Genomic DNA, 27,828 nt, shown 5'->3' with positions numbered 1-27,828 from the left:
GGAAGGAGCTTGTGTTCGCTGTGTCAAGTCTCGTTTAACGAGCTCACGAGATCAGTTGTTATGCCAACGGCGTCAAAATGGCGACAGGTGTTCGGAACACAAAACCGTCGGTGAGAAGTATTTTTGTATATTTTTTCATGGAATATTGAAATTGACTTTGAGACAGTGCTACATTATGAATACGCAATCTCATCATAAGGAGTGAAATGAACTGCCAACTCGTAACAAAACAGTGTCAAATAGAAAGAAAAGCAGTGCTTTAGATCTAATAACATGTCATACAATGATACATTCATGATACACTATGTCCCAGTCTCTGTTACAGGAAGAGTTGACAATGATAGACGTGAGACACACGTCAGATAGTGTGTGTTACAAGCTTATTATCATTGTCTAGTTATGTTTGTTCCGTGAGGATCACAAAATATTTTAAATGGATCAGGTTGCAAGGATTATTCTGAAAATTTTTACCTATGAAAGAAAATCTCCCCTGCGTGGGATGAGATTTTGTATATTATCATCTTTAACTCCCTGGATGCCAGAGGGACATGTCCCTCCTCTACAACCCTCACTTTGAAGTCAAATAAAATTCAAAATACATCACCCACACAGATACACTTCACAGTTTTGAATAAGGTGGGAAATTCCCTGTTCAATGATATCATCCACTGGCATTTTAGGCCAAGCAAAAGTACTGAAAATGACCTCTGAAAATTAGGTACATCGTAAATGTCGCCATTTTTTACGCATTACTAAATCACCACTCACTGCGTTATTTACAGCATGTTTCGAAATCTAAATTTTGGATATTTACTCGGAGAAATGAATTTCAAAAATAGCATATTAGTGATCACGGGTATCTGTCTTTTATGAGAATCACCAATGATCATTCCAAAACGTCTCTGATAATCCTAGAATCGTTTAAAATGTTTTGGAAAATATGCAAACTCGAAGGCCGAAGTGAACTTTCCGCCATATTGGATAGTGTTTACAAAATCACGTTTCACATACACTGGTTATGAGACACCTGTAACATCCGGAGCTCCAGATAAGCTGCGTATCTGCGTAAAATATGCAGTAAAATAATATCCAAGCGTATCAAATAAGCAACGAACATTACAGATACGCTACAAAAATAAAGCTTGTGCGTATCATGAAAATGTTGTGAATTGACCCTGCGTATTCGATTGGCAAATCAGCAACATATTTTGAAATTATAAACGGGCATTCCGTCAACCTTGCCAAACTCTACGATGACAGTTACATCATGATCATTTGCCATCACACTTTCTTGTGGAAGTATCGTGGTATTTTGGAGTCCTATAAAGTTCTCGGACCCACACAACACCAGTTTGCAGGGACTAGATGAATAGTGTTTTTAAATATTTAACTTAAATACCCACATGTGTAAAAACTAGTGGGTAACAGAAATTTGAATACCCAGATAGAATTACTGATACCCTGTGATTTTAAAATGCATGGGTAAAATACCCACAACACCAAAAGCTTATCTGGAGCTCTGAACATCACATATATTTCAAACTTAGCTGCGATACATACATCCTTGAATTCCTCATACATTTTAGAATCAAATGACTAATGGTCTTTGTCACCAATACAAGTGCCTAGATTAAATCAAGCAAAATAAGTAAGGTGTGAAAACGAATGCTGTACTCGAAAAACTGCACTTGTTTGAAATGTGAACTAAGCAAAATTCAGATTTTACACATTGTAGCATTTGTATTCTGAGCTATCCATTTGTCTATTCGTTCAAGATATTGGCTCAACATATTTTCAGAATATGGGAATGAATTAGGGAATTTAAAATAGATAAATTGCAATGATTTGATATTTTCAACAGAAATTGTCAAAGTTACCATCCTGTGTGACGCCATCACTGACGCAAAATCATGCACAATGACAACGGTATTTATCAGAATTTCTGACTATTTCCGTTGGTTTCAATGAAAAATATAACTACAAATAACAGTACATAGATTGTCAGAATGTTTCTGACTACTTACATGTCACATTTATGTATATGCGATCCCTGAATCAACATAAGTCCCCTGGTAAAATCCTGCATACTGTTGACAGTGAACACGCCATTTTGTAAAAGTCGGTCACCGGTAGTGATGTCATGCGTCAACATTGTTGTACAGATTTGGTAATTCTTTTGAGGTGAAAGCCCTTGAATGAGAGTGCACATGATCAATGTATCATGCTGTTTACAGTTTTAGTAATGATGTAGATTTTGCATATCTTTTATACATTTTTTCACACAGTTAATTTCACTTTGGATGTTTGTCAACGTTCAAAATGATATCATAGGTAAATATAGGCCACAACATGTATGAACGAACCTTTGATAATCTCCTGTTTGTTTGAAAATGGTTTACATAAGAATTGATAGGATTATAGTGTCGAATACGATATTTCTTTCCTTTGAACAAGTGTTACAAGATGAAGTGTAAATATAATTGCAGCATGTACATATTTCTTATTATAATATAAGTTCATATAACCAATGTCCATGAACAGCTATTTCATTTTATTTTATTTTATAACTAAAACTGAAAATATTACTTTAACAAAATGGATAATATTATTCGTTAAAATATATGCACACATTTCTGAAAGAATTGTCTTGGTTTTGGAATTGTTTATTATGTCATTTGATACACAGAACAGTGATATCCAACGATTCACCAGGTGCGCGTTAGTCACAAACAATTTACAAATTTTGCATTACATAATCAATGGGTTCATTCTTTTTTCAATATCATGATCACAGAATATTAAATTGTTTACTTTAATTCTCCAGGAATTTTAAAAAGTATAAAAATAAAACCCATGCCATGTACCCCGTTGGTTTAACCTTATACGATTATCCTGATAATTCAATACCATTAGAGCTTTCTTCGCTTCTTTTATTGTATATTTCTGAGATGAAGAGAAATAATAACATAATAATGAACAAATATATGTCCAATATTGAATATAATTTTGGTTGTTTTGAAATATTCTTTGGGTTATTTCATTGATTGATGCCAAACAGGTGCGTGTCTTGTCCAATTAAGATACATGATAAACTATCTAATTGATTATCTATTCAAGACATTATTTACTTGGTAAAAGCAGTCCTTTTATGTTGTGTCGAAAAAGTGTCAAATTCCGTTTTACACATCGAGATTTTCCAAACCATGAACGAAAATTAGGGGAGATATATATTAATCAAAATACCAGTGTCACCTTTCTCCGACGTTATCAAAGACATAAAACCAGCCATGACGTAAAATAGAATTGTGTTATTTTTTTTGTATTTCATTACATTTGATGATAAGGCTAGTGCTCCATTAATAATGATGCAACATTAGTCAAATTACACTTAAACATTCAGGAGAATGTTGGAATCTAAGGATAAAGTTTTATCTTAGATAGGGCCATCCACTTCTCTATTACCTACATATACAGTTTCAATATTGATATAAGTGTTGGAATAGCTTGGTTCTTCGTGAACAAAACACCATGAACATATATTGTCTTTACCCACAGCTAATTCTCACCAAGTGACCTGAGTTACAATAAACTAGTGCTAAGGATAGCGGAGTTATGACCCCTTTCTTTGTACGTGTGGAACCTCTCTGTCGCCTTTTGACATAGAGAAAAATCAGTTTTCGTCATTTGCAACATGCTATATATATGTATATAACTCCATTTGATATATGGTTATGTCGTTCAGATATTTGGCAGTGTTTTGTTTGCTCACAGTTTCCGTAAAGCTTATTTAAAAAAAAATCATTGAACAGTACTTTTATCGGTGTACAAAAGCGGAGAACTTCACTGTTTTTCAACGCAGAATAAATTCTCAGACAACGCTAAGAAGTGTCTTTTTTTAAAACCGGTTTAATATTTGCAGTTTAATTTACACCATCAAATAGGAAATTTAATAATCTCCACCTCTGCGTAACTTTATAGCCAGAGGTAGATCTAGTGCCGTGTGAGTGCAATTCTCGCACAACCTTAACTTTTCCGATCTTAGGAAAATGTGCGTCAGAAAAAAACCTTGGCATCCAGAGGGTTAAACAGTGGAAACTGTATTTGATTTTCGGTATTTGTGACTCGAATTATGTTGCAATTAATGTTACTAGATGATATATATATATATATATATATATATATCATTGGATATCCTATTTTCAAACATGAATGATTCCACTGCGAATATTTAAAAAAATTGTGAGTATTACTGGATTATGCGCATTGTCAAATGAAATAAAATACCACTTACATTATTATTCATGTATTTCTGTTCATTGTCAAATTTAGGAGGAAATACATTAATCTTTATGAATATCTTTAGGAGAAATTATTTGTGAGTACAATTAGCAGACGCGTTTACCACGATCACCTGTTCATTTCGTTGGCATGCCGAAGACAACAGTTATCAAATTTCTAGGTCTTTGACAATGTGTGTTTATATCGTAATTTAATATATTCAAAGTGATAAGATGAAATAGCGACTGTTGTAAATAGTGTTACAGTTTGCTGGCAAATATATACCGGGTATATTGTTTACTTTCCAGAATGAGATGAAACGAGGTGTTTCTGTCACTTTCTTGTCTGAAGGGTTACCGTATCAAAGGAACTATTATGTAACTTCAATTAACCAGAATTGCAGTTTATCATATGTTCATAATACAATGCATATTGTTCCAGGTTAAGTCATATATTCCCCACAGAAGGAGGCGTGTTGGATGAGTAACCAGGAGGCAGGAGACTGTTGACATTCACTATGTTTATGAGTGACATTTGAATGATTATGTTACAATTTTCCATTTTTATGGACAAAACTGGAAGCAAACGTATCATAGCATATGCTGAACTCTAAATTCTTGCTGTTTGGCCACTAGGAATAGTTCAAAATTTGTAATTCTCATATGGTGGCCATAATTCTTGCACGGGCAAACATTCGTGAAAACTCTTCCACCAGTGGTGTCTTATCTAAAGGCTAAGCGAATATCATCTAAAGTACAATTTATATATTATTATTGAGAAAGAGTTGTAGGTATAAGTATTTAGTTTTTGTTTTGCTGTCATTCCAAAATCGAAATTTGCCCATGATTGTGTTTTTCTCTCTTGATTTCTGCTGGAATTTAAGTGACAAAATATATGTTTCATAACTTTGGCATTGTAAATCACTATTTTAAATGGAATAAGATTTTCGTGTTTATGTTGTAAAAAACAAACCCTTGTTTTGCCAATCAGGGATCAATAATGTTTCACACTCCATCTTTGTCAGCTGATGCAAAGCTCCATGCAGCGATATAGGAATCAGTTTTGCACAGTAAGAGATAGCATGCAGTGTTGCAACTTGCTGTTTCGATTGACAACTTTTGACGATTGAATTAACTATTGTGTAAGTTTATATTGATATTTTTAGGTATGGTAGATATTCAAGCAATGCAACATTTTCGATATTTGTAGGAGAAAATGAGAGTGCCAACTGATGCAGCTGAAACTATTGAATGTGTAACAGTTAGATGTACATGATTCAAACACGCTGAATGAATGTTGATACAATATGTATGACAACTATGCACGAATATCGTGGAAGTCACTCCCTGAGGTTGATTGTGTATAATCATGCCCAAGGGGCAATCACAGGGACATTGGTCATAATATCAATCGCTGGTTTGTCTGGTTGAGACTTGATTATTTACAAGCCACCCTCAATCATGTGGAGTCTGTGCCGAGTCTACTAGCCTGTTAATGTTAATATATGGAATACAAATAGCTGAACTTACCAGACCGAACAGAATTTTACTAGATTCAGGCTTCAGACTGGGCCTAGTGGCTAGGTTGCAGACTGAATGTTGAGAGCTTGAATATTGCTGAGTGCAGCATTAAACAACAAGCAAGCAAATATGGTTATGTGAATGTTCCCATCAAGTAGTGCATGACAATAAATTAAATGTGGAACATGTATGTTAAGAAAAGTAGGAGTGAAATTCTGCATAGAGTATGTACAGATGGGAAGTGTATTTCTACTTCAACTGCTTGAATAGATCAGCAAAGAAAAAGAAGAACTTTTTAAATGTGCATATATATTTAGGCTTACATTTCTATACTATTGATTGTTACACACTCATAATAGAATAAAATAATGCACACGCTCTCTAGGTTTCACCTATTTGGTATCCGTATTATGCAGATCATTTAAGGAAGAGAATTTATGGATGTCAACTTCTTTATTATGAGGAACACAATGTTTTGGAGTATATGCTTACTCCTTCGAAACGTTGTGTTCCTCATAATAAAGAAGTTGACATCCATAAATTCTCTTCCTCATGTGTATCACTTCTAAATGCCTTTCAAAGACTAGATTTATCATTTTGTTTCATAACAGCAGTAAGGTAATGCTAGCCTTAATAGTTATCAGGCTGGATTATGCTTAAAGTTCCGAAACATTAAACAGAAATAAGAACAAGAATTGAGTAGTTGTATCAAGTATTGTGTTGTCAGGTGTAAATAAGCAGTGCATCAATACAATGGTGAAACATGACAACTCCTGTGAGAACGTACAATAATGTGTACCTGATGTCACCTATGGGTAGGCTGCTCGGGCGCCACGGAACCTGGAATCCCAACCGGGCTGATACTGGAATCTCATCATCATGATGTTACACAACCAAACCAACAATTTCACAATATTGTCATGACGTAGATGTAGGATATCCATTATTCTAATGGGTACCTAACGTTTAATGTTTTGACACTATTTACATTGATGGTCAATGACATGACATGAATATGATGTGTTGCCACTGACATTAAATATTGGTTACAAGATTAGATAACAAGGAGTTCTTTCAAATAAGCAACATTTCACCTCCATCCTAGCAAACCTCACTAACACAAGTGTGTGGATTGTTACTGAAACAAGAAATTATTTTCTATCACTGTGAATGTGACTCAAATACATGCATCTAGAAATGGGATATTGTAGGGCAGAAACATATACGAAAGAGGGCACTGTGAATGTTAGACTATTTATAGCTAACTGGGTGAACTAGAAAATCTGCTGGAGCTTGTTGTTGAACAGTTTGATTTAACATCAGTTTAAATCAGTTATTATTCACATGATTTGGACCAGTGTAACTTGTGATGTAAAGTATCTTATGTATTGAGACACAGGGGTTGTAAATCTATGTGTTGTATTGCAGAGGTAGAAACTAATGTCTTCAGTCCACTAGTCCTTATAATGATAACATAGTAAAACCCTTAAAAATGGCAAATTGTTACTAGTCATTAGGATATCTTAACTATTGGGCAGTTTGGCAAGGACTACAAGAATAGTGCCAATTTCTAATGCTGTATTGTTCAGTGAGCCTTGTATATACATACAGTACTGTTACTGCATCGCCCTATCGTTACACCACTTGCACTCATATAGGGTACACGTAATATTACGTGTGACAAGACCAGGCAAATCATTCAAGTTTAGACTTTTACTGGACAGTTCTTCATAGCTTAATGAGTGTGGTGGATATACTACTTATTGCAAAAAAGCTTCATTAAAAGAACCAAAAACAATTTGTGGTGTACTTCCTTTTCTGCCCAATGTATAATTTCTTTGGTCTTGATTTGGCATCAGCACTGTTACTTAGCTAATTATCATCACCTTGCCCAATGGCTTGAAAAAGAATGTTTGCCATCTACCCCACCCCCATTTCCATTAAGATATAGATACCGATCTGGCTGGAAATACTTCACCCTCCGTATGGCCAGTTCATATAAAATATCAAAGACTACATTAACAATTTAAAATTCATATCATCTTGTACTTGTTGTTTACAAGACCTGGAGTATACGGACTGAAATATAAGGATCTTACGTGTGCATCACGTGAAACCAGAGGATATTCCATTGTAAGAATGGTTATGGTTTTCATCCAGGAAAGTTGTTTACTTTTGGTAAAAGTACTACATATCATATATGTGGTAGATACTAGCGGAGACCCTCTATCAGCATTGAGACTACACGTCGGTATAACATACCATTCTCAGTCTCGACTAGAGATATTTCATTTGGAACTCACTGTGCACATGTACATCAGAATGAAACGGCATCATAAAGTTGCGATAAAAAAATGAGGTAACTGAAGTCACACGGAAAGATAGATGTTGTGCATTCTGTCATCTGCATTTCCAGTACCTACAGACAAATGTCTGGCAGTGAAATGTTACTTTCTGTCATTTTCATCAATTCTGAAAACGGTGAATTCTTCAGCTACAATTATTCTTCAACAAGACCGTACAGACGATAGATAATATATGTAGACAGGTAAATTCCTTTTTAAAATTAAATTGAAGAGACAGGGAAATGCAGGTTTTTTCCCATGGAAAACTGACTGCCATTTGGTGCAAAGAAAATCTAATTGTGAGTGTGAGGGAATCAATATTGATCAAATACCACAATACGTGTTAAGATGATAAAAGACTTTATTGTCCTCACACCATTTCGCATTGGGGGCTCCTCTCACTATTAGGGCAATGGTCTTCCAAATCCCTCCACCCGACATTTGATTAAATATTGTGGCATATGATAAACAGCCTCTCCATAAAACAGCATGGAATTGTGTATCAATATTCTTTGGTAATTGAGTGTCTAGGGTAACTAAATTTACCTGCTCCACACCCATGGCAGTTTTATCCTTTTCAATTCTAAGGAGATCTTCCCTCATGTGTTATCAGTTGGGTAAGTACTCTGGTTTTAACACTGTAAAGTGTAACCTCTATATGACAAGCTGTATATCATATCAGGGTCCATATTTTTGGACTCAAGTACCGAGGATACGAAACTGTACTCGCACTTGAGTTCCCGATAACACATATCTGAGAAAGACAGCTTATAGATAACATAACTTCAGCAAGTAGTATGTAGATCAGCTATTAAATATTAAGCTGTTACATGTGTGTGTTACATTTTCGTTATTGCTGTTTTCCAAAACAAATTGATCTACATACCTAGTCGTGACTCATTGCAGCTAAGTGCTAATCAGTAGGCTTAGTAGGCTATGCATCACTATCTCCCATGGACAATAGAGTGCGACTGCCCAACATCTCTTTTAACATTTCATCAAAGTTATCAATCACACCCGAGGGATTGATGCATGCCAAGAAAAGAAGAGGAATGATTGACAATATCCACAAGAGGATCTTCTCGCTAGTCCCCAACAACACAAATACACATGGCAGAGGTGAATGGAATAAAGGATTGGGACACCATCAATACAGTTGTGCTTTGTGGCGACCTTGGTCTGGGAACCCGACAGAGATGTCACGGAGACTGTCTTACTTCCAACACCCTTCCATAATGGTGGAGAGAGAGCAGTTGATTAGTAGGGCCATGGTAGGAGGGACTGCTGGGGTATCATGAGGATTGGACATAACAGGTGGATACAATCCAGCAAAGGTGTAAGCCCGGATGATCGAGCGGAGCCAGGAGGAGATCATGGTACCGGAAACTTCGGTCGAAGCTGCACTTGAGAGCTGAATGAATAGTCTCTTCCGGATGTGCCAAAAGTAGTTTTGCAGTCGCAATGTAGAGCACTCAAAGCGGACATTAGGAGAGATCTTCCAGATTATCAGGGCCTAGGATGGATGCCAGGGACGGAATTGTAAAGAGTCAACCTGGTTGTCCCGGAAGCTGGTTTTTCGCTATAATCCCAGCAAAGGCCCAGAACAACCTATCCATTTTCTAACTGTTCGAACTGGACTCTGTTAACATCCAGAGCATGGACCTCACTAACATATGCAGCAGATGCAAGCGCCAGTAAAAAGTGAATCAAAGTGATCAACTCAAACTCTTTATCAACAAGTGGTTCATATTCAGCCGAAGTCAAACGACAATAAGTAAAGCACGCCAAATGGCTCGCCATAGCTCCGTCTGTACTGATTACAACATAAGCAGGTTTGTTATAACCCAGAGAAAAATCCTGACACGCTACGCAAACATCCCTGCGCCGGGCATTAAATACTGTATCCTTTCCTAGACTGGTATCCTCTCCTATCTGGCCACACAAGGCTTGTAGTGCAGCGATGATAGCAAGCCCTACACAGCAGACAAACTAGTCTATGTTCTTGCCTCACACTTGGTGAAAAACTCGACACACCTCCCTCACGTGACAAACTGAAAAAACTGTATTGCAGATGAGCAAAAATGGTGTCCTGAGTTCCGAAGAAATAACAGTGTACGTGCAGCCAGTTCCCTTTTAGAATGTATGATGTGACTGGTGTCTTAGCAAGTTGATCAGGTGATATCTGATGCATGTAAATAAGTCGAAATATCAAATCTGTCGATCACACTAATAAAAATGTGTGCAAGAATGAATAGGTAAGGGAGGGAGAAGCCAATATAGACAGTCATACAGACTCCAAACCAACAAAATTACTCCCATCCAGATGATGCGTAAGTGAAAGAGTGAGTGAGTGACTGTGGTTAATCGTTGATTTTAGCAAAACTCCCAATAAGATCACGTTGATTCTTCTATAAGCATCAATGCAAGAGAATAACCAGTCTTGCACATAAAGGTTGATGGGTGGTCAGCTGAACAAAGGATGACTGTAGAAGGAGATCGTGTTTTCTCATGCACCCAGGCAGTGGTTATCGAAGAGGCGGGAAAAATTGGCTGCGAAGAATGAAGTGATGATGGAAACCCAAGGAGAAGGGTGTCAGTGTCACTGCCCTTGATGATCAACATACCAGCCAGCGCAGGATCAACATCCAGAGGAACAGGAACGGCTGAACAAAGAGGAACGGTGTGTAAAGGAACCAGCACGGAGATTGTATTGGCAAAAGGAGGTACTACCAGTAGCTGGGAACAATTCCTGAGGGCAGAGGTCACTGGCAGGAATGATTCTAGGTTCGGTGCCAGACCATTAGCCCTGTCTCGAAACGGAGTTGATCGTGAGCATCTCGGAGATTGGTGATCCACACAAGCAACTGACGGAGAAAAACATCTACGAGAAGGAGCAGGAGGTCGAGGCACTTCACTCTAAAGATGATCAAAGGGTTGTTCCCTATGCGGAGAGCGGTATAATCAGTCCGGGAGAGAAAGTTAGGATTGGACGGAGCATAAGGATAACCATGCCAAGAAGGATACGATTCCAAGTGCGATGGGTAGCTCTCCCAGCCATGTGGGTGGTCTGCATATTTGCTTAACGAATGGAGATCCCAAGCGCGCAAATCCTGTTGATGATGACAATTGTAGGAGCAAGAACAATTCCGTTGATGATGTCAATCCATGTATAATCTGGAGGACTGGGAACGACCCAAAGTATAGAAGAACGTTCGAGTCTATAGGAATCGGTAGTGTCCCTGCGAGAGTATTGATCCCAAGAAGGTCAGTCAAACCCCATTTGACAGACAGCGCAATCTTTCGCCGCCCCCCCCCCCCCCCCCCCCCCCCCCCCAGTTTTGGGACAGTGGAGAAGAGATCGCTTGTCAAAACACATGAGATTTACCTGTTTGTGGTAATGGATCAGTCCTAATAGATCTAATCCTCTCTATTAAGATCAAGTAAATAAAGTCCTTTGAAGTTAATGTTTATGATTGATCTACACAGATAGAATAGGATTGTACACTGATTTGTTTTTCAACTTAAACTTCTCCACACTTCTCATTTCAGCATCGCATCTCAATTAAAATGTTTTAAAAAGGTGTATATGCTGGCAGATATATCTGAATTTGTCAGGTGGAGGCAAACTCTGGATGGAGACAGGTTCTTGCTATTTACGAATGGTGATGAAGACATGATGGCGGTCTTTGCAACTGATGCACAGCTGCGAGCTCCATAGGCAGCAGAAGTTATCTACATGGACAGGACTTGCCAGTCGTTATTTGTAGAATCAACTTTATATCATTCCTGGCAGAGTAGGATCATCATGTTATCCTCTTGTGTATGCAAGTATGTTTCCAGTATGTGGAGAACTACCAGGATGATCCAGAGGTTGAGAAGTGCCTCGGCCTTGCCCCTTCTTCCCATCCGTCAAGTTGTTAAATTATTTGACTTATTTGTGTGACTATTAAAACCTATGAGAAAGAATGAAAGTTGAAATTGGATTGACTCTTGTTAACTCTTGCCAGGTGATAAGAGGGGTAAACACTGAAGTGCCACCAGTCGTTCCAATTGTTGATTCCGCCCTAGGCAGGAGACTGAATCTCTTTTGGACGATTCTCAAGGAAGATTACATACTCAACATCTCTGTAACGGTAACCGTCTAGACGTAGAGTTAACCCCACTGTTGACCACAGCTCCTCCGCCTTGGAAATGCCCAAGAAAGCAACATCTGCTATTAAAATCCAACATAGACATACTGTTGGTGAAAAGAGCTGTAGAGATTGTACACACCCCAGAGTTAACACCAGGGTTTTATTCTCACATCTTTCTGGTACCTGAGAAGTGATCCACAATCTCTCCATGTTCAATGAGCGTGATCTGAAATATCCACCTTATTTCCGCCTCACCACATTGAGACTGCTCAGAACCAGCATCAATGCATTTGATTCCTTGATCAGTCTACCTGCATATACCTATCCATCCCTCCGACCACAGGTTCCTCAGGTTCCAGTTCAATAGAGTTCACTACCAATGGGCAGTTCTCCCATTTGGCATTTCAGTGGCCCCGTCGCTATTGACAGAAATAATGAAGCCCATAACTGCGTTTCTACACCTGAGGAACATTTGGTTCGAGTCGTACATAGAGTCATCAACACATACTGACGTTAGTACGCCATCGAGAATTTATCAGACAACTACTGTATCAACAAGGCGAAGTCGGAGTTAACGCCATCTTATCTGCTCCAGTTCATAGGAGGCCTGTTCCAGACAGACCAGGATCCCTATCAGACCGAGGTGACAGATGGCTCAAGATTGTACACCTCTTGTCACCTGCACTACACCAAACACACGCTTCATCAATGGCGAGTGTTACTCACTTTGGCACAGGACTTAACCACCAGAGGCCGATTACAACTGCTCCCAATCCAACAATTACTGAACCCTTACATCAGACGTCAGGATCCACTCAAGGCCATCACTCTACTGGTCCATCTTAAGCCTTACTTCAGTTGGTGGATGGTAGAGTTGAATATCTTAGGAGGAGTCTCTTTATCTGTGTTATCCCCGAAAATACATCTGTTCGTAGACGCCTCCCTTCAGGGCAGGGTTGCCCACCTGCAAGGCCAGACAGCCTCTGGGCTATGGTCCGGCGCTCATCAAAATTGGCACTTAAACAATCGTGAGTTGGAAATTCTGGCCATCTCTCATTGGCAGAATCAGCTACAGTTCGCACAGCTTGCAATATCCAAAGACAACAGCACTGTGGTGCATGCGCAGTCAGGGAAAACGCACTACCCCTCTCTTTTTCAAAAGAAATTCAGGTTCTTCCATCAAGTCGATCGTCTGGAACTACAATTCATAGTTCAGCACATCCCCGGATGTCGGAACATACTGGCCAGTGCATTATCTTGTGGTCCAACCTGCTCATCAACCCTCGCAGCAAATTGCCCCATTACCAGTCTGCAAGCTTAAATCTACCAGAGGATTAAATGATGACAAGTGGGGGTCGTTCGAGGCAAGGCAAAAAACCAAGATCTCACAACTGCGTCACCACAATTCCTAGCGGAATACCTCCTACATTTGTGTATCAAGAAACACTTGAAAGGTAGCACCATTACTACATATTTGGTAACACTTAACTTAAATCGCAAAATGACCAAGGTCCCGGAACTACAGGACCTACTACGCACATTCAGGCTTGAGGATCAGAGGGCCAAGTTCCGTCACCCTGCTTGTCTTATATTTTTGTGAGGTGTCTGACAAATGGTGTATGATCTGGACTAATCCATTTTACCACTTGGGTAACAGGCATTGGACATTGGGAGAACTCAGCCGTGGCATTTGTGATTTTAAGGTATCTGACAAATAGGGTGTCTGACAAATGAGGTGAGACCCGAAGGTCTATACCCAAATCGACGATACTGAGAGTCGATCCCGAGAGTGGCCAGGCGAACCAGAATGCCGATCCTGAGACAGTTGATCCTGAGGCGAGCATCCTTACATGAGGGATCCTTAGAGTGTTGATTGTGCGATTGACTTTGTTTTACTCTTGTAAGAAGCGTGAGACCAATCATACTGTCGATCCTTAGAGGAGCGCTAATCCTTAGATGAGCATCGATCCTGAGGGCGGCGAACTTCCGATGATCGTGTTGATCCTTAGGGGTGGGCTGATCCTTCTAAAACCAAACCTCCAATCCTAATCGTGAGAGTGCTGATCTTGGTAGAGGGATTCTGTGGACATTGAATCCTCTGATCGCTGATTCTGAGGACGTCCAGATGAGCCTGAGTGTCGATCCTGCGAAAGACAATCGAGGTGTAGACGATGAGTTTGAGCAACTTCCCTCTTTTGAACCGGAAGATCAAACGAAATAAAAAAAACAGCACCAGAGATCATCTGGGTCATCACTGCAGGTGAAGTGACGCAATCTGAAGCAGAGCATTCAGCAATGTCAGCAATAATACACATTTGCGAAGAAGACTATGTAAGCCTAATCATAGACACCCTGGAACTTACTGTGAAGGGAGGGTTGGAGTGGACAATCCTTGAACAACCAAGACTTCTGTTGCTTAAACCAGGCACACGTCTGTAACAGCTGGCGGAACCGATGCCGATACAGACGAATCCTCCAGAATAGACTGCTTGTCAAGGGTAGCACGGATGTCATCATCTTCGACAGAGAGCACAAGTAAGGCTGATTCCAGAGGCTTCAAACCCATGGAGGAGACTGACTTCTTAGATTTCTTAGTAGTCATCTTCTTAGCCTTCTTTGTCTTGGGGGGGCGGTCGGGGAGCCTTGTGGTTAAAGCGTTCGCTCATCACGCCGAAGACCCGGGTTCGATTCCCGACATGGGTACAATGTGTGAAGCCCATTTGTGGTGTCCCCCGCCATGATATTGCTGGAATATTGCTAAAAGCGGCGTAAAACCATACTCACTCACTAACTCACTCTTTGTCTTGGAACCATGGTAAATTTCTCTACGCCGACATTTATGCAGGTAGATAGTGAAGGAATCGTCAGAGCGATGGATGCAAAGGGGACATTGTGAAGAAGAGCTGCTGTGACCCAGGCAGTCATAACAATGGTTGTGTGGGTCGGATGGTGAAAAAGTCTGCCTGCACACCAAACAAAAGAAACATGTGTTTCTTTTTCATCCATGATATCTTATTTGCGAAGAAACACGACGTGGTTGTTGGGTAGTGTAACCACAAAAATCAAAACAAAACTGTATTCTGTAACACGCAACCACAGTAACTCTGTGTGGAATTAGAAAGAGAATGATTTGGTAAGGGTAGGCATGTAACTTTGGGGTGGGTCACAGCGCACAGGATTTCAGTGAATTTAGTTACCAATTGTTTGGGTGGTGACCATGGTGATGCTGGGAAATGTTTGGGTGAATTGTATTTTCAAAGCTGGAAACTTTGATCAAGCACGTTTCCACATAGGATCGAAATAAAAAAAAATGCATAGTGTATGATAGGATAAGTGTATAAATATACAATTTATTGTAAAATTTACAATATGAAACATTAGACAGCTTGCCTACTATATATCGTCGCCCATAATCACCATGTTCACACACACACACATATTACATTCCAGAAGTAGTGTCAATTCACCTTTATACACGCTTTTTCACGGAAACAAATACAAATAGCTTTGTCTGCAAGGACTGTACATCTTTATGAGCTATCTTTTTCGTTTTCACCTAGCATAGAGAAATTCCTCAAACCATATGAAGGTTAATGAGGTAGGGCTGGGACAGGTAACTCAGGTACTCGGGTACTCGGGTCGGGTGGGTACTGAGTAGGACCCGGGTTCCCACAGGACTACCCGGACCCGTTGTTACATGGTTACATGCCAAAATTAAGTGTCCAATGTTCACATTTCTTCATGGCTATGAACACGTTCCTTCTGACTTATATATGTTTGAACAAAGCTAAAACTTCAGTCAACTTCAGTGTATGCATGACCACATCGTTTTATACATGTATCTAAATACATTCTGCCAGGGCAACTGTCAAACTATTCCCAATCAGACATTTTGTACCTATCTCTTGACACCAACAGCGGGTACCCGGGAAGGGTCAGATAATAGGGGTGTGGGTACCCGGGTAGTAAATCTTGACTCATCACAGCCCGATAATGAGGCCAGTTTTTCCAGACTAGGAATCTGACTGGACTTTTTCATACAAAGTAGTTACACAATCAGGCTGTCTTGTTACATTACACCTTCTAGGTGTATGGCAGATGGGGGAATGTGACTAAACTGTTGAGTTTATTTAAGTATGGACCAGTGGTCCCCATTTATCTAAGCCTGGCTGCAGTACTGTAGCTCTGCTTCATTTGGACCAAACACTCATACTTCATTCTTCTGTTGTAGTTGGTGACCATTGTTCCAGGGTTGAAATCAACTGGGAAGACAGGAGGGAAGCTGTTGCGTCGCCCCCAGGTCCCTAAGCCTCTGCCCCCACTGTCTCCGTGTCCCTCTCCTAAAACAGACAGCTGCTTCAGTCCAGGCAAAACCTATGAAGCATACAATGAAGTGGATTCCCTGCGGTGTGACTCACAAGAGATGGATTTTTACCAGTCAATGTCACCAATTCCAAGCGGGGCCCCAAGTCTGGTGTCACCGCCCCCCTCAGAGTCTGTCCCCACCAGGAGAACATTCAGGATGAACACATACACTTCTCCTGAAAGTCACGGCACATCCTTTATCAGTAGAGATGATCTGAAGTATGTTTTGGATCCTCTTTTTCGAGGTCGCAGCACAGTGGGGACATATATTGATGGAAAAAGATTAACAAAACCTTTCAAACCCCGAGGGCCTGACCCGTTCCCACCCAGAGAACCAAGAACAATTAATGAGGTGTGGTTTGACTGTGAGCCTGATGAGATGAGATACTATCAGCCACCTACATTTACGCTTGATAACTTTTTAAGGCATGTTGCAAGGATGAACCATGTGCCAATGAGGAGAGTTAAAGAAACTGTGTGTTCTAAGCACAATTATAAAAAACTCACTAAATTACTGGCAGAAACGCACATATACCCACCGGTTCAACAAACTGTGCATCAAGTGACGTTCACCCCGGAAGGTTAGTATACATGTTGCAGGTAGTCACATATACATCTACATAATGCTGCATCCAGCATTAGTCAAGACTACTACAAGCAGCCACAAGCACGTACGTTGCATGTAGTCACATATACATCTACATAATGCTGCATCCAGCATTAGTCAAGACTACTACAAGCAGCCACAAGCACGCACGTTGCATGTAGTCACATATACATCTACATAATGCTGCATCCAGCATTAGTCAAGACTACTACAAGCAGCCACAAGCACGCACGTTGCATGTAGTCACATATACATCTACATAATGCTGCATCCAGCATTAGTCAAGACTACTACAAGCAGCCACAAGCACGCACGTTGCATGTAGTCACATATACATCTACATAACGCTGCATCCAGCAGGTATTAAATTTGTACAATTTGTGAGAAATAGTTTCATACATCAAACAATATGAGAAATAGTTTTATGCAGCAGGAAGAATGAGAAATAGTTTTATGTAGCAGACAGGATGAGAAATAGTTTTATGCATCAGTTACATGGTTAATCCGAGTGAATGAGTATCTGCACCTGGCTGTCAACAGGTCAGAATGTGCCTGCATGTGAACCGCGCATCCCCCAGCGCCAGCTGTTGTATGAGATGGCAGCAATGATCAAGTCCCATGTACGAGAACTCATCAATACAGAGGTGAAAACAGTCATCAAACAAATGCCAAAGTACAGCCCTTCCTACCAGAGTGACAAAATGCCTCACACAGAAATCATTCTGTATGAAGATGACACTGCTGAGAGACTGAGCTTCATATCCAAGAAGAAAGTGTGAGTAGCAGTAGTAGTAGTGAAGATGTGGGTCTGTGTGGGCCGAGGTTTGCAAGTATGATTGAGGTTGATGGCACCTTAAGAAGGCATCAAACATGACAAGCTGCTCTATTTATCTATTAAAACCACATCTTTTTTTCTTGTTTGGAAAAAAGAAAGTGAAAAATGGTTCAGTTGTATCCTACCACATTGCTCCCATTCTCCCAATCTTTGAGAGAGGTCACAGCAGGGTAGGCATGTACCGGTAACTAAAGTTTTCATTCAGCATGTGAATGGAGACCTTAGATTTTTGTGGGAGATGAGTTACTTCATCAAAATATATACTTTGTTTTGTCTTGAGATTTGTCCCAGCTAGTTATTTGCCCACTGAGGCAGCACAGGAGTTGCTGTGCAGAGCTTCTGCTCTCAGGTGTGCCAGTATAGGGTTGTGCTCTCATACTGATGCTTGATTTTTCAGTACATGGATGTGGAAATATCATCAAACACCTGATGTCATCAGTTTTTCCTCTCACATTAAACTCACATGCATAATGCTGTGATATAACTGAGAGTATGTTCAAGCAGTGAAACCCAACTTATATCTGATCTGCTTACTTAGAAATTGGCTAAGATGTGCTCGAAATAAACAGATACATTTGGATATGCTGCCTAAATAAAAAAGTTCACTGTGCAGGCACAGTCTCAGGTACCTACCTACATGAGTAGGGCATAATTGCATGCCACATTCAATAGGGAACAAGACATTGATGTGTGGAGTTTGGGAAATATTAATTTTATCATGATTGTTTGTGCATGTTAATGAAATAGGCTGAATGTCATATTTTTAGTGATATATTTGTTCTCATATATTCAAGCGGATGGAGAAAAGAATAAGAATTCAATTATATTATAATTTTGAAACTTCTAGTCGAGCTTGTTCTGTGTTTCATGCTTGTGTAAAATATTAAACTATGAACTTTCCAGAGATTCTGAACTGCCAGCCTCGGATGCAGTCTTCCATTCAGCACAGACCCAGTACTTCCAGGGCTCAGGGAGGAGTCGCTCGCCCTTCAGTAAGTCTGTTCACTGGATGGGGCCACTTGGCACTGCATGTTTACCTCAAACATGTATCGTACATATATAAAGGTGCTATGCCATCAAACTGCTACCAGAAGATATATTTTTCGCCCCTGAAATAATTTTAATGTCTTTTGGATAATAATAATGATAATATGATATGGATTCTTACACATAGTGCTTAAAAGCTAAAAGAGGGGAGCTAACCTCGGTGAGCCGGGCATATAAGATTCAACTTGGGGACATCGCAATCAGAACACAGAAATTTCCACCTTCTATATTAATCAATAAAGTTAGTTGATCAAAAGCAGATGAAATACTTTCATATTCTAGTTAAAGTATAATAATCTAACTCTAAATAATTTGTTACCTATCTTTACATGTTCAGTGTTGAAATATTCTATAACACACATATGTTCTGTTTCAAAGGTGGATCCAGCATCCAAAAGGGAGGGGTCCAAAATATCAAAATGCTCTCTCAGTTAATTTTACTGCCTACAACATACTACAGTTTGTTTTCAAAAGGGCTGGGGAGGGGGAGGTGGCGAGTCTGGACCCCTGGATCCCCCCCCCCCCCCCCGCTGGATCCGCCTATGTGTGTAGCTGTAAATGCTTTTGACCAACTGTAATGCTTTGCTCACAGCTGTGCCGGATGACGGAGTTATCTCCCCTTCAGAACTAGCCATTCTGGACTCTCTGATCAGTGGAGGGACAGCACTCAGCCTCAAGGTGAGAACGCAGGTCTGCTGGTGTCACTAGATGTGTCTTTATCACCATAAGTTAATTAGTTTTACTGATAAGTCTAACTGATTAGTTAAATGTTACGAATGTAGAAATATGGATAAAATAATAACTTGCCTATTTCAAACCCCATCAGTGAGTTTATCTTTTCTGGTTAGAAAAAGAATAACCTCCCGAGTATTGTAAGCTATTTGTCACAGTTTGTTTTACTTTAAGAAGTTGACCTCACTGGTAAATTCTGAAGAGTTTGTTTTGCCCTCCTGTTAGGCTTAAAAAAAAGAAAATAATTGGTTCTCAGGCAATGAGTTTTGAAAATATAGAGCGGGTGGGCAGTGGTTTTTTTTTTTGCTTGTTCAAACTTATATGTAACCAAATAAACAGTTGTGTACCATCAACCTGGGAAAGGCCTCCCTACATATACAAGCATACAAACTTCTATTGCCGCATTACCATAACATGAGATCCACAGTAAAGCTGTGCATGTAAAGGGAAGTAACTCCATGCTATATTGGATGGCATTTTTTAAAATTATTTGGATTTTAAAAAATAAAAATAAAATGCAAAAAAAGAATTGGCGCCTGACTTTCTGATGATGCCTGAGAACCAAGACTGTTATTTTTTTAGCCTTAACGTTGGCCTGACTAAGTTATGGCGAAAAATGGATTGTTTATTGCTAAAGACTCTTGTAATATATAAATAAATTGTAATATAAGAAAGACAAAATAATGGCATCAATTTCATAACCATGTTACTTACAGCACCTTACACATGCTGAAGACATTCAGATGCTTGTACATGGAAGCTTGCATGTTGTAGGCCCATTTCATATCAGAAGTGCCTGATGTGACACCTTTAGTGAAGACTGTCACCTACCTCAACCTGTCCTTCAATGACTTCAGAGTGGGTATCTTGCAATATCTGTTGGTCACAATTTAACACATGATTGATTTAGTGCCTTACACATTGACTTTGGTACTGCTTGTGATGGATGCATCTGGAGGGAAGTGGGTGCAAGTGATGTGTTAGCATCTAACTAAATGTACCTTGTTGGATGCTGTTGAAATGTTTGACTGTAAGTGAAGTATCTATACACCTGGAATTTAATTAAGCACCACCCATATTTTCATGATGAGTCAATTTACTTTTCATGAAGTAAACAATGGCATTTTCTCAGTATTGCTGGCATTTTGAAGAAAGACGTTAGATTCACCAAGAACAATGTGGAAATTACTGTTGTCACTCAGTAAATACTGTACTGCTTCAAACCAGTCTGTATCAACAGGATCCTTAACCAATGTCAGTAGATGCACGAAACACAGTTCTCGTCAATACGTGGTGTAACCATTCTACACACAAACGACTGCCGCCAGACGCCTCCTCATTCCAGGAATCAGACGTGGCACTTGACATTGAGGTTTTCTACCCCATTCTGCATGAAAAGCAGCAGCAAGTTCACATAAATTGTGGACGGATGGCTCTGTCTGTCAAACTTGACAGCCTAAAATGTTCAATTGGGTTAAGATTGGGACTTCGTGCTGGCCAAGGAAGTGTCTCTATGGCATTCTGACGCAAGCATTCCTGTACAGCATGTGATTTGTGATATCTAGCATTATCACCCATGAACATGAACACAGGTCTATTGTCAAAATGAGGAAGGGGTGGGGTGGGGGGAGGTGATACCTGCCATCTCCAGGATGTTATGCTGATATCGAGGTCCATTCAGATTACCCTGCACATTGATCAAGTGAAGTTTACAATTGAATGAAACACATCCCATCTACATTACCAATCCCTCACCACATGTATGGATTGTTAGAATGTTGTGTGCAGCCATGGCACATGTAAAAGTCCAGTTTCCTCCCTTGTCGGTTTGATTGCGCCACCAGTGGCTATAACAAGTTCTGTCCTTTTTATTGCCCTCCTATTGACCGATCCTCATCACGTATCACTTGCATTTGCTTCAAACCAAATGGCAGCGCCCAATCAAAACAACCTGATCGATAATCAAGATCTAAATCGTAAAAAAATTAGACTTACTTCGCGAAGTGCATGAAATCACGTGAGCACTTTGATTAAAAACATGGAAATACTTTGGAAATATCTGTTAACGCCGAGTTAGCAGTACACATGCTTTACAAAACCTGCAATCAGCCAAAATGTGCATGGCTGTTGATGAACCGGATATCAATTTCGTTAACCGATTTTGATTGGACTATGCATAGACTTGTTAGTCCAGCCAAAATATAACTCCATATTTCCAGCCTAGTTCAGCAAAGGTGGAAACTGGACTTCCAGTCAGTTAACTCGCTTGCCTCGGGAAGATGTGGCTGTATTTGCCTACCTCCAGACACGTGTACGGCATCTACCACATGTATAACAGAAACTGACTCTCATCAGGAAAAGGGACTCTTCGATATGATGCAGTATTCCAGGTCAGATGTTGATAAGACCATATGAAACAAGCCACTTTATGGGCCTGAGTTAACAAGGGATGTTAGATTGGTCTTCTGGCTCTGTATCCAGCTGTTTTTGGACAATTTCTGATGGTTCTGGTTGAAATAGCTTTGCCTGGTAGCAACTGTACTGTTGTCAAATTGATGTCGTCTTAAGAGCGTTAATAATGCTGCATCTTCTCTCCTGGATGTCTTGCTAGGCTGACCTGGGCATGGCTGTCGGTAACTTCATTTGTTTTTCGGTATTTCTGCAGTAATCTTGAAATTACAGTATGGGGACGTCCAAGTTGATGTACAATTTCCTTACTAGACATTCCTGCATTTTTTATTCCAGTAATCCCACTAACCCCTGGATCCATTCCCATGGTTCTCGCAATCTCAAATTACCCGCCCTTGATTTTTGCCAGTTTGATACTAGCTATACTAGGTCTAACGTATACGTACCAATTATGTTGGGTTGGCCAGTCCCATTTATTATGAGTTTGAGGTAGATTCAATTGAGAGAGATTCAATTTGAAAAATAATTGACATGCAAAAGAAAGTCCTCTAAAAAAATGATGATGGAAAGGATGTCTTTTGGTCCATCCAAAACTGGGGTGTCTTTGGTTTTTAGGTAATACAAGTCACCTCTCTTACCCTTTCCCTTTCCCTTATGTCCATGTGGGATTTTTCGTTTAATTGAAAAACAGAGGTGTGTAATTTGAAATTGCGAGAACCATGGGAATGAATGGATCCAGGGATTAGTGTAGGTTTACCAAAATGCTATCCCTGGTGGCATCGAGGATGGTGCTTTACATGCAGTGTGAGCAACAAGACCACTGACAGTGGTATTAGCAGTGATGTGGGAAGAGGGCCATCCTACCTAATATATGGATACAACTTAACCATTTTCCAAACTTTTAATTCTGTGTCATTTTGATTTTGGTGGTGCTTGATTAATTTCTAGGTGTTACCGTTATGTTGTCTATACCTTGTAGGATGCTCTGAAACGCTCTGCTTGGTGTGGAATGTAATCTGGTGGTTTCTGTTGAAGGGCTTGCCCCTGGAGGTTCTGGAGATGAGTGAGTTAGAAGTGCTGAAACTGAGGAATAACCCCCTGATAGAGCTTCCCCAAGACATTAACAAGCTGAGCAAACTGAGGACATTAGTCGTGTCCTTCTGTCTCATGTCCTCCCTGCCCATCAGGTATGTTGTACCCCAGGGTAGTGTAATGACAGTCATCCTTCACGGCCTGTTTCTTGTACAGATCTAGAAGGAACTGTGTCTAATTCAATCCTACTTCTTAAAGCAAATCCAACATTCTTAAAAATCGGCCAGCAGAGATAAGTTTTGTGATAACTCCAACTCTTGCTATGCTAATGAACACTGGAATACTTACTTTACTTTGTTGAACTTAGAAATGTATTCCTGATTTACATGCAACTGTAATTATTAAAGATACTTAAGTTTTGTGCTACTATTTCAATTAAGTTGTTTGACCCATATATATGTTTGGGTTAGTCATGGTTATTGAAACAGAACAACAAAAACAGGGGATAATATTAAGGCAGACAACTACTTTTTATGTTGTCTGCATTTTCTTTGCATTCAGCCTCTTTGACATGACATCCATAGAACATCTTGATATCTCCTACAACAGAATCACCTTCATTCCAAATGAAATCTGCAAACTAAGGTAACAGTAGCTTTTTTTTCACTTCTAATGAAACATTGTAGTTAGTTTCTACCTAATACAACATCACTGCACTCTATTTCTATGCTCTTTTGTTCCCTGGTGATGTCTATGTTGGAACAAGAATTTTGGTTTGGTAGATTTGTGTTTATAATAATTTGAAGGAAAGTATACAGCTTTGTTTTTAACTTTTATAATTTAAGATATATAACATGTCTGCCTTGATTAACTGTTTTAAATGTCCTATATGTGTCTGTGAACAGAAAACTACTGGAGTTGAATGTGGAGGGGAACCAGCTCCCTGCGCTGCCAGGATCTGCCTGTAGCCTTAGTCTACGCTCTGTCAATGTCAGGAACAACCTCATGCACCCACTCTTCTGGCGGGATAGCACCAAGAACCAACCACAGGTACCTCCACAACACAGTGGGACGTCAGACATATCATATTGTTTGGCAACATGAGGGAGATACAGACTATAGTGGGGCAACATGAGGGAGATACAGACTATAGTAGGGCAACATGAGGAGATACAGCCTAGAGTGGGGCAACATGAGGGAGATACAGACTATAGTGGGGCAACATGAGGGAAATACGGACTATAGTGGGGCAACATGAGGGAGATACAGACTATAGTGGGGCAACATGAGGGAAATACAGACTATAGTGGGGCAACATGAGGGAGATACAGACTATAGTGGGGCAACATGAGGGAAATACAGACTATAGTGGGGCAACATGAGGGAAATACAGACTATAGTGGGGCAACATGAGGGAGATACAGACTATAGTGGGGCAACATGAGGGAGATACAGACTATAGTGGGGCAACATGAGGGAGATACAGACTATAGTGGGGCAACATGAGGGAGATACAGACTATAGTGGGGCAACATGAGGGAGATACAGACTATAGTGGGGCAACATGAGGGAGATACAGACTTTAGTAGGGGAAACATGAGGGAAATACAGACTATAGAGGGACAACAAGAGGGAGATACAGACTATAGTGGGGCAACATGAGGGAGATACAGACTATAGTGGGGCAACATGAGGGAGATACAGACTTTAGTAGGGGAAACATGAGGGAAATACAGACTATAGAGGGACAACAAGAGGGAGATACAGACTTCAGTGGAGCAACATGAGGGAGATACAGACTATAGTGGGGAGGGAAATACAGACTATAGTGGGGCAACATGAGGTAGATACAGACTTCAGTGGAGCAACATGAGGGAGATGCAGACTATAGTGGGGCAACATGAGGGAGATACAGACAAAAGTGGGGCAACATGAGGGAGATACAGACTATAGTGGGGAGGGAGATACAGACTATAGTGGGGCAACATGAGGGAGATACAGACTATAGTGGGGCAACATGAGGGAGATACAGACTATAGTGGGGCAACATGAGGGAGATACAGACAAAAGTGGGGCAACATGAGGGAGATACAGACTATAGTGGGGCAACATGAGGGAGATACAGACTATAGTGGGGCAACATGAGGGAGATACAGACTATAGTGGGGAGGGAGATGCAGACTATAGTGGGGCAACATGAGGGAGATACAGACTATAGTGGGGCAACATGAGGGAGATACAGACTATAATGGGGCAACATGAGGGAGATACAGACTATAGTGGGGAGGGAGATACAGACTATAGTGGGGCAACATGAGGGAGATACAGACTATAGTGGGGCAACATGAGGGAGATACAGACTATAGTGGGGCAACATGAGGGAGATACAGACTATAGTGGGGAGGGAGATACAGACTATAGTGGGGCAACATGAGGGAGATACAGACTATAGTGGGGCAACATGAGGGAGATACAGACTATAGTGGGGAGGGAGATGCAGACTATAGTGGGGCAACATGAGGGAGATACAGACTATAGTGGGGCAACATGAGGGAGATACAGACTATACTGGGGCAACATGAGGGAGATACAGACAAAAGTGGGGCAACATGAGGGAGATACAGACTATAGTGGGGAGGGAGATACAGACTATAGTGGGGCAACATGAGGGAGATACAGACTATAGTGGGGCAACATGAGGGAGATACAGACTATAGTGGGGCAACATGAGGGAGATACAGACAAAAGTGGGGCAACATGAGGGAGATACAGACTATAGTGGGGCAACATGAGGGAGAAACAGACTATAGTGGGGCAACATGAGGGAGATACAGACTATAGTGGGGCAACATGAGGGAGATACAGACTATAGTGGGGAGGGAGATGCAGACTATAGTGGGGCAACATGAGGGAGATACAGACTATAGTGGGGCAACATGAGGGAGATACAGACTATAGTGGGGCAACATGAGGGAGATACAGACTATAGTGGGGAGGGAGATACAGACTATAGTGGGGCAACATGAGGGAGATACAGACTATAGTGGGGCAACATGAGGGAGATACAGACTATAGTGGGGCAACATGAGGGAGATACAGACTATAGTGGGGAGGGAGATACAGACTATAGTGGGGCAACATGAGGGAGATACAGACTATAGTGGGGCAACATGAGGGAGATACAGACTATAGTGGGGCAACATGAGGGAGATACAGACTATAGTGGGGCAACAAGAGGGAGATACAGACTATAGTGGGGCAACATGAGGGAGATACAGACTATAGTGGGGCAACATGAGGGAGATACAGACTACAGTGGGGCAACATGACGGAGATACAGACTATAGTGTGGCAACATGAGGGAAATATGTGGTGGAATGTGTTGGAAATTGGAAATAATGAAACTGATTATAATATGTGGTAACATTGATAGAATGTTTGATTGAATGTTGATGGTGCTTCCAGAGGCTGATCGACCTTGCTGCCCTGGCCATTCACAACTCGGAGTTGGTTGAGACAGCCCTGCCCCAGGCTGTGTGTTCAGTATTACAGAGGTGAGATGCTACATTATAGACACAATCCAATCAGGACAATATTAGATATTTCTTTGTCTGTAATGTGTATGTGATTGTCTGGAGCATCAACCCTATTATGACGAACTTCTTTTACTGATGAAGACAGGGTTAACTTCTGCATTTCAGTTTCTTTATTCAATACAACGTTTAAGGACAGATGCTACCTTTATCAAACACATGATCAACAATTAGGCACTACATGGTTACAGAATCATATAGCAAATATTACACTTGGCAAAATTAGAGCATAGGTTGGTTTATAAAAAAAACTCCTCCAAAAGAGAAGAATGTGTTTATTTAGAGAAATTTACTTCTTTTTCAGCAAAGATACCTGTGACTGCTGTAGAGGGGCGCTTTTTGGCCCTGGTCTGAGGATAATTCGACCAGTCACTAACATATTTGGAGTGAAGAACTTGCCTTTTTTGTTTCGATCGTGTTCTACATTGTGTCTGTTTTTGTTCAGGCACAGCACAGACACACTAGCCCAGATGCTGTATGGTGATGATGCCATAAAGGGCCTGTGAACATGGCACCAGCACACACACCAGACATATACAGTTTGGCCTTCTCATGTAGGGAATATATGGCAAATGCATGTCAGATATGACAACAGTAATCATGCAGAAAAGATCAACTGTGGAGATGTTTGTGAAGGTAAAAGGAAAATCTTGGCAGTATCTAAGTTTATGTTAGATTGAACATGATACTTTCAGAAAAAAAAGATTAGCTTTTGATGAATGTGACATATTATACTTGTCAGAAGTGTTTGAAGTCAAAATGAGGATGTTTGACACTTGAAGATTGTTTATAAAATAATGCTTGTTAATAACATTGTTGTCATCTATCATAACCAGTCCTGAACAGGATGCAGGCAAGTGTAACACTTGGTGCTAACAATAAGGGGACTAATGGAGAGGTACTTATTTATATCAATTATCAACGTCCAACAA

At 40.4% G+C, this 27,828-nt stretch overlaps 2 protein-coding genes across 3 annotated transcripts in view; one reads left to right on the top strand and one right to left on the bottom strand.

Moving 5' to 3' along the window:
* Window positions 1-8,814, bottom strand: part of LOC139447347 (guanidinobutyrase-like) — a 29,352-nt gene extending 20,538 nt beyond the window's left edge. Inside the window, exon 1 of the mRNA XM_071228652.1 lies at window positions 8,690-8,814. The gene's annotated coding sequence lies outside the window, so the exon portion shown is untranslated. The remainder of the gene's footprint in view (window positions 1-8,689) is intronic.
* Window positions 74-27,828, top strand: LOC139447345 (leucine-rich repeat-containing protein 63-like). Of its 2 annotated transcripts, none has more exons than XM_071228651.1 (11): window positions 74-110; window positions 16,508-17,222; window positions 17,789-18,023; window positions 18,987-19,075; window positions 19,723-19,808; window positions 20,637-20,720; window positions 23,307-23,458; window positions 23,865-23,948; window positions 24,209-24,353; window positions 26,769-26,857; window positions 27,342-27,828. In XM_071228651.1, exons 1-11 carry the CDS (start codon window positions 78-80, stop codon window positions 27,400-27,402), a joined length of 1,773 nt encoding a protein of 590 aa, XP_071084752.1. In that variant the 5' UTR covers window positions 74-77; the 3' UTR covers window positions 27,403-27,828. The 2 variants fall into 2 exon arrangements, with proteins under 2 accessions (XP_071084752.1, XP_071084751.1); XM_071228650.1 differs by having other exon boundaries at window positions 27,201-27,828.

The sequence above is a fragment of the Haliotis cracherodii genome, unplaced genomic scaffold (assembly GCF_022045235.1).
Source record: "Haliotis cracherodii isolate W230 unplaced genomic scaffold, xgHalCrac1.p SCAF_7, whole genome shotgun sequence".
NCBI classification, from domain to species: Eukaryota; Metazoa; Mollusca; class Gastropoda; order Lepetellida; family Haliotidae; genus Haliotis; species Haliotis cracherodii.
Note: the sequence above shows the minus strand (reverse complement) of the source record. Positions and strands in the feature narration are given on the sequence as shown.